A 7,892-nucleotide genomic window follows, 5' to 3' on the forward strand; every position below is an offset into this window, starting at 1 on the left:
GTACTGTAGAAGATAGCGCAACCCAGCTTCTGTGAGGATGCTGTCGTGAGGTGGTTGTCTTGGTTAGGCCCACCTCTTTCTGCCCCAAAGTTGGGTTTATTAAACTAGAGCAAAGCAAATATGCAGCTTCTGCAGGTAGCATTCAGATTTCGGTTTTCCTCATTTCACAACCCACACTCCTGCCCCTGAAAATACATGTATGCTTCACCCACAGAACCATTACCTCACAGACTTTTATTTCCTTTGCCTTCTGGCTGAATCTTTTTTGTTGTTTTTTTTTTTTTTTCCCTAACCTACTTAGAAAACCCAGCACACTCTCTGCAGCAGCAGGAAGGTGTGCTCAGGCCGTGCTGGACGCAATGGAATTTGCCGTGGGGAAACCCGGTGATGAGGCTGGAACCCGCCCGCGTGTGAATTCCCGCAGCTCCCACCGCTGCTTTATAAGCAGGCGGCAGGGCTGGCAGGAGCGTCGGAGCGCCCGGGAGCACAGTCGCTGCGTGCCGAGAGAATGGCTGGCTTTCAGAGCAAGAGCCTGGCTCTGGCCTCCCTGCTGGGGCTCCTGGTGCTGTCGCTGTGCGCTCCCTCCCAAGGTGAGTGAGCTCGGGCATTGGACCCTAAGAAGTGGTGTGTAAGTGCTGCTCTGGCGCGTGCCAACCACACTGGTGTGTGTGTGTGTGTGCTTGTGTGTGTGTGCTTGTGTGGTCTCCTTCATCCGACTGCCAGATGTGAGCTGGAAGGGGCATTTAAAGCATGTGTGGTCCTACCTGCTCTCTGCTGCTAGGGGGAAGCTGGGCAGTCGGGGGGTTGAACAGCAGGTGCCCTCGGCAGCACGGTCCAAAGGGCTTTTATTTACCTCACTGTTTTCTTTCATTCCAGCACAAAGCAACCAAGATTGCTGCCTCTCTTACAGCAAAGGCCGCCTGCCTCGGTGGGCCATAAAGGGCTACACCGAACAGCTCTCCAGTGAGGTCTGCGATATCAGTGCAATCATGTAAGTTACTTTTAGGGAGATCATGTGTTTTTCCTGAGAGTTGCAAAGTAGCCTTAGGATGTCTGTTTGGGCAAAAACAATCATTTGAACGTTATAAGCTTTTTTTTTTTTTTTTTTTTTTGGGGGGGGTGGGGAAGTTTCAGAAGTTTAATTGAGTAGATAATATATAATACTTATACACAAAATACGGCAAGACAGTTGATAAGGACTACTAAATCACAGGACAGCTCTACAGTGTAAATAAACCTGACAATTTAGGAATCAGCTGTGTAAACAAGGATGTGCTTAGTCTTCAGCCTAGCCTAATTCTGGCCAGCGCTGGATGTTCCCTGCTGCAGCCTGTTAACAGTCACRTAAGTGACGAGCCTTGTCTTAATTCCCAGAGATCGGAAAGCGTCTCACAAGGATTTAGCCCTCCTAAATGTGGATCTGTCACCGTAGCTTGACAGCGACTGTTCTTACAAATTATTTCTTGTATCCAGCAAAGTTCTTTGTCTCAATGTCTCCAACAAATTGAATACAGTTGTATGGCACAAAAATGATCCCCAAGACTAAAGAAGCTATTATGTTTAAATTTCATTAGGTTTTTCTTTTTGTTCATGCAGTATGGGAAGGGGTGTGTGTGGCATCCCTTGTCTAACTGGTGTTCAGAAAAGTAGTTCCTATTCTTTATATGGAGTAACATGGTTAATTTTTTTGTTTCACTAAATACAGTTTCATAATATTTACTAGCAGGGAGCTTTTACGATTATTCACTACTATTTTTACCATTGCTTTTTTTTTTCTTTCTTTCTTTTTCCAGTTTCCACACCCACAGTGGCCTGAACGCCTGTGTAAATCCTAAGGAAGCATGGGTGAAGAAACATCTTCTTTGGCTGAGGTGGGAATCTAAACATCTAAAATCTGCTAGGTTGATGAAAACAGAGCATGTATAAAAGCCCTTTCCTACACCTCCTGGAGGCCACTTCTGATGGCAATTCTGAACATGTTTGGTTTTCTATCTCCTGTTAGTCATGATTACTTTTTAGATTCCTCTCTGGGGCAATCATGTCACATGTGCTTTTTCTATCTGGGCTATTCTTCCTGTATTTACTAAATCTGGGAGAGAGAAATCTACAACTGATCTGTGGCTGAGCTGATTTTTTATGTGCGTTCTTTCATTCCCTTTAACAGCCATAAGCTCAAGAGGATGTCGATGTGATGTGGTTTCCAGCAGGGAACTAAACACAGACGTGGCTGAAGAACCACTAGGTTCAACCTCTTGGTTGAGATCCTCATCTTGTACACTGTTGTGTGCTTACGAACTACTGCCTCAGGCTTCTTTGGAACCGTTGAACTCCTCAGGTTGATTCATATTGCATCACTGTTTTGCTTGAATTAAGCATTTTGTTAAAGTTTCTATTTTTCTTACTGATATATGACAGTAGATTACTATTCAACCTTAAGCTTTTGTACAGAGTATGTATTCCATTAGGTTTATTGCATAGCTGTTTTGTATGTGTGCTATTCAGCATATGTAAATCAGGTTATTTATTCTGTTTATTTTGTTACTTCTTTGGCACTTTCTTGTGCCAAATATGCTTCCTTTTAATTCTACTTAGCACAATAATACATTTTGAACTATTGTTAAACAAAGTCTGTTTGTGTGAAAATGGAAATTGGAGATTTTAAAAATAAATGCAGCTGTCTATATGTGATATGTTTATTTTTTTAATTGAAAAAGCTAACTTCTTGCTTGAAATAAATTCCCTTGCCTGAGAGCCTCCAGCTAAAACAATTATGCAAGTGTATTCACATCTATTAAAGCCACTGCCCAGCTTGTTCACTCTGTTTGCCCTGTGGGTACCTACAAACTCCTTAGGATACAACCCTTTTCTTCTTGCAAACAGCAGCTATCTGTGAAGCTTTTGATGAACATGAAGACCTGCTCTTGGCTTGGTCTCATCTTAATTAAACTTGAGGGGGATTTCTCCTACTGATTCCTGTATCTATTCAGGAGAAATCTTCTAGCTCATCCACRGAGAAGGACTGCAATTGGGCTAATACTTTCTGCTCTCAGCTGAAGGTCACCTCTGTAGGAGAAATTTTCAGAGAGGTATTACAAATGATGTCTGATAAAAGCAATGGATCTTCATGATATAGGTGCGGGTGCAGGAAATGGGGAGGCAGTTCTGCTCTGTAGCTACACGGCTCACGTGGACTTCAGGAGTGTGACCAAGCAGGTGGTGTAGGTATCTTCTCGCTGTCAGCACCAGAGTCTTTCAGACAGACCTGTACTTTGATTCTTGGTACCTTTCAATCACAGAGATAGGAGCATTAATTTAAATGTTGGGTAGATGCTCAACTTCAGCTATGCATTTTTTTTGGTGTCCTTGAGACACGAGCTGGCATGTTCTTTTTATGATGGTTGTGAATCTAAGGCTGTTGATTCTAGTTTCAAAACCTGCTTGAACTTATGCAATCTGCTTGTGGCCCTACAAACCTGGGAAACTGCAGTTCACTGGAGGTGAAGCTCTGAAGGAAGAAGATTAAATGGTTTCAGAGTTTCTAGTAGGTGGATTGCATGTCCCTCACAAAAGATATAATGTAAGTAGCTACTGAGCAGTCATTACCCAGCACTTTTCCTGGGTATTTCCAAAATTTCTTAACAGGACTGGAGCAAACTGTAGAACTCTGCTGACCTTTTCTGCCAGCACTGGTATGCCTTCCCATATGAGATGCCCCAAAGAGCTTAGGAACTATCAGGCACCAACAAAACGGAATAGACACATTTAATGGATGCATATTAAAGTGTCAGAGGTTGAGGTTCCCCAAGCCTGCCATGGGAGTAGATTGTGTTTGAGGGAGTATAGGGATAAGAGGGAAGGAGAATACTTAGTGGCTGCTCACAGAATCCTAAATGTGGTGCCTGGCACTGACACAGGTGCTGAAGTTGGATGGGGGAAGGTGCAGGGCAGTGAAGTGAGGGAACAGGAAAAACGCCAGGGAGGATGGAGAAGCGGCAAAATAGTGGGAGCTGCAGAGAGCAATCAAGATTTTATGAATTGGGGCTTTTCTGCACAAAGTTCATACTTTGCTTACTTTTGACTCCTAGCTATTAGAAGATGGGGAATGGAATAGGAAAGGGAAGACTGATGTCTGAAATTGAATGTGTGGCRCTCTGTACTCACAAGTTGGGCTTATGTAATGTTCTGTATCACTTCTGCAGCTCCCTCCTCTGTCAGCCACAGCTTTATCTCCRCAAAAGCCCAGGTATGCTATCCACAGAGTTGTGACTTCTGYTTTTTTGTTTGTTTTTTGTTTTGTTTTGGGTTTTTTGGGGTTCCTCTTCTTGTAGTTGAATGCTTTTTTATGATCAACCTCACTGGAGAAAAAAAAAATCACCTGAAAATTGGTTCCTGTGCTGAACAACATAGGTTGATGAGGTTGTCAGGCTACTGCTGGGAATTCYCTGTAAAAACAGCATGTACTTTCATGAATTCCTGAAGTTGCAAGCAGACATTATAAGCAAGTGCTGTACCTCTAAAATTGTCAGATTGGAGGAATGTGTTTTTCTGAGCAAGTAACCTTAAGTGACAGTAAAAGTTCTGATAGCTTTGAAAATGATGACTATTTCTAGGAAAACTTTGATCCTAATTTCTTTGGGGCAGATGCACCTGTCTTGCATTTGTGTAGGTGAGTTTTTCTTCTATACCTTTGAAGATTTCTTCCTTCCATTTATTTAAAAAAAAAAGGTCTGATTTGTTACCAGTTTTCTCTTGCAAAACACCAGAGACTTTTTTTTTTTTTTTTTTTTTTTTTTTTTTTTTTTACAGCTTGAGTTTGAGTTTACTCGAGATGGGGTCTGAGAGCCTTGTCGTCACAGTCTCAGAACAATTTCATATGGCAATTCCAAAGTCTCCTGTTCTCACTTTTCTGAGACCAGTCTTCCATGACTCCTGCACCTGTTGGAATGTTAGTATTGACTCCTATGYATGTCTTTACTTTCTGTTATTTTTTCCTTTTGCTTTTATAAAAAAAAAGTCCTTTTATTTTCTAAAGAAATCTCACACATCCCCACTCAGGACATTATGGCACTTCATTATTTTGAGATCTCTGTCAGAAAWTTTTCTCTTCATGTACAGAATCAAAATTTTGATTTACTCATCTCTTAATATGTTTTTATCCCACTCCAAAACTCTGGGACAAGGGCTGTCATCATTATATAGAGCAGCTGCCAGTAACTCTGTGAAATTAATGTTGTCGTGTAAGCTACCAGTTTAAAGAAATTCAGTTACATATGACTATTCTTGGTTAGCACTGTCTCWTGCATGAGTAAGTCATGGATAAGTGGGCTAGTGGAAAAATGTGTTTAAATGTTATAGTTTCCCTATTTATCTCTGTGGACAGTCTTGTGACATAATCTTAATGCAAAAAAAGYTATATGGAAAAAAAACATACAATGAGGAACGATTCTTAATATGCACTTTCCTCTGTCCCTGRACACACCATGTGTTAAATGTCCATAACAGTAAATGTTAATTAAAGGAAGAAAAGACGTTGAAAAAAATAACTTAGGATTACACAGACTGATTTTTCTAAGGAATAGCAACAATTCTGCTGCTTTTTGCTGTTAAACCATAAAACTTGCTGTATCTCATGAGTTATCACAAGTATTAAGTTATTTGTTAAATTATTTTTCAGTTAATTGTAGCTCCTAACCATCAGTTAAGAAATGCTGTTTTTCATCTCTTTTTTTTCCAGCTTCCACTCAAAGATGGATCATAAAGCATGTGCAGATCCAAGACAAATGCATGAAARCACTTCTTAGCCTGAGGTCTGACCGCTTTCAAGCATATTAGCTCACTGAAGACTGAGTGAGTGTTACTGAGTACGCTTTGTGTCAGTGATACTTTGAGCCCCTTTTTTAGTGATGTTGATAACTGGTTCATTAGTTTGAATTACTGGTACCTATGAGCCCATGTGTAACTGAACTGCACTTTTGATTAACTAGAATAAGCAGYTCAGTTGTAACTCTGCTGAGCAATAAAAAGGGGAACTCCTGAAAGTAGAAGGACTTTGGGCTTATGAAACTGTCACTTGATTTTTATGGCATACACCCAACTAGATAAACATCAAAAAAACACWGGCAATTAATTGTAAAAAGCCTTCTGTAACTTGATCTCAGCTGTTTTATGCTCTGCTAGTCTTATTCCAAATATCAGGCTGTGGGCAACATCCCTTGTCAAAATACAAACCATAATAAAAGTTTTGTTTTCACATTTCTTTCTCTGTCTTGCACAAATTTCCATTGTCATACTTTAATCTTTTTAGTTATATTACGCAGTGTGTATGTAAGTTGTAACTGATTGGTTATAATCGTGTGAATTTAAAAAAAAAAAATCTAAGCTAGATCTATGTTCCTTTGATTTTGTGGCTGTGCTGCTCTTGCAGGTATCAGCTTTAGCTGTGCAGTGTTGCTGTAACCCATTTAAAGGTTTTCAGACTGCTCTGTTTGCTCCTTGTACATTGTCAGCGGCAGACAACCTCCAGTCAAAGCTCACCAAGAGYTGTTGGCACTAGTTAAGAATAAAATATTTTGTGATAAACACAGGCAAATCAATACATTACTTGCCAYTGATGACACATTTGGTTAATATGTTAATCTAAAAACAAGTACTCCCTGTGCCCTGAAAAATAGTGCATTTCTTTTTTCTGTCCTTTTTCTCTTTTTTTTCCCCCATAGAAAAAAGAATTTTCCTATTTCCTAATATTTCAGGGACACAGACAGTTTCATTCTAGGCTGCCTAGATCCATCTAGTGTTTTTTTTGTTTTGTTTTTTTTTTTTTTTACATCTGTTATTTTGAAGCTAGTCTCATGATTTCGTGATATCTGACCTGACCTGTGCTTTTTGTGTTGTAGCTATGTAGCTATAGCAGTGAAATTTGAAGGTAAAGCTATTGCCACATTTCCAAAGTGAGCACTTTTCTTGCAGCAAGCATTATTTTAGTTATCAGAAATGATGATGTTGAGCTATTTTTCAGTCAATAAATTGCAATTCCAGTTGAAGATTTGCATATTCTTTTTTTCAGATTGGCTTATGGCTTTTTCCTCTTCCCTTCTCTACTACCGGAGATAGATATAATGACCTACAGATTTCAGTGAAGATTTTGCTTGCCCAAGGTCTRACATTAACTATTTCCTGTGCCATGATGAATGAGACTCTATAAGATGACAGACATGGACAGTAGTAATAAGATATCAGATATGCTCTTTTGTTCTTTTGTGGTTTCCCAGACTGTGGCAAGTACCTTAATTGGTAAGACATGCTCAAGGAGAGAAAGGGATGAACCAGCTTCTGGGAAAGGAAACTGGCAGTGAACACGTGAGAAAGATATGATAAGGTCCATTCAGAAGAAGACTACAAGATAAAGTAAGTTAGCAGACAGGAAACACTGAGAGCAGTAGTGCAGTACCATGTTTAGTGACGGCACATACCAAAGTGTAGGAAACAGAGCACAAAGTATTACTTATTTTTGATTACACCTCTATGTATGTTTGTGATGTAAATTGTAACTATCTTCTCCTGTGGAACAATGTCTGCTCGCAAGCCTGGGCAAAATAGTTTTGTGTATGGGATGATCCAATACAATTTCATTTCAAGTTTTGCATCCTCCTGCCTTCTGGATGATAAAAGTTAATAAAAAGAGAGTTTGATCTTGAAAGAACACAACTTGCAAAGAGATAAACTGTATACCAAGGATTCATATAATAACTATTCAGGTGAGTGTATACAGTGTCATTAGGTAGCAAGGACAAAGAGCCACTGCAAATGTGTGAAAAACTAGACTTGTACTTGGGGAGGACAGTTAGGCGCTATGAGTTGAACGGTCAAGCTGTCTCATTGGAGATATCAGTGGT

The 7,892-nt window shown here is 40.0% G+C and overlaps 1 protein-coding gene across 1 annotated transcript; it reads left to right on the forward strand.

Moving 5' to 3' along the window:
* The first annotated feature begins 469 nt into the window (after positions 1-469).
* CCL20 (C-C motif chemokine ligand 20) lies at positions 470-2,507 on the forward strand. The gene is made up of 4 exons (XM_085298524.1): positions 470-590; positions 877-991; positions 1,794-1,871; positions 2,165-2,507. The coding sequence occupies exons 1-4, from the start codon at positions 509-511 to the stop codon at positions 2,190-2,192; spliced, it is 303 nt and encodes a 100-aa protein (XP_085154650.1). The 5' UTR covers positions 470-508; the 3' UTR covers positions 2,193-2,507.
* The last annotated feature ends 5,385 nt before the right edge of the window (positions 2,508-7,892 follow it).

This window comes from Rhea americana, unplaced genomic scaffold (genome assembly GCF_003343005.1).
Source record: "Rhea americana isolate MKP2758 unplaced genomic scaffold, rheAme1 scaffold_14, whole genome shotgun sequence".
NCBI classification, from domain to species: domain Eukaryota; kingdom Metazoa; phylum Chordata; class Aves; order Rheiformes; family Rheidae; genus Rhea; species Rhea americana.

What these genes read in the sequence shown, in the direction of transcription:
- CCL20 (XM_085298524.1), top strand. Translation starts at nt 509, where the DNA reads ATGGCTGGCTTTCAGAGCAAGAGCCTGGCTCTGGCCTCCCTGCTGGGG. An exon ending in GCTGTGCGCTCCCTCCCAAG is followed by an intron (nt 591 to 876) that starts GTGAGTGAGCTC and finishes CTTTCATTCCAG; the next exon opens with CACAAAGCAACCAAGATTGC. An exon ending in TGCGATATCAGTGCAATCAT is followed by an intron (nt 992 to 1,793) that starts GTAAGTTACTTT and finishes TTCTTTTTCCAG; the next exon opens with TTTCCACACCCACAGTGGCC.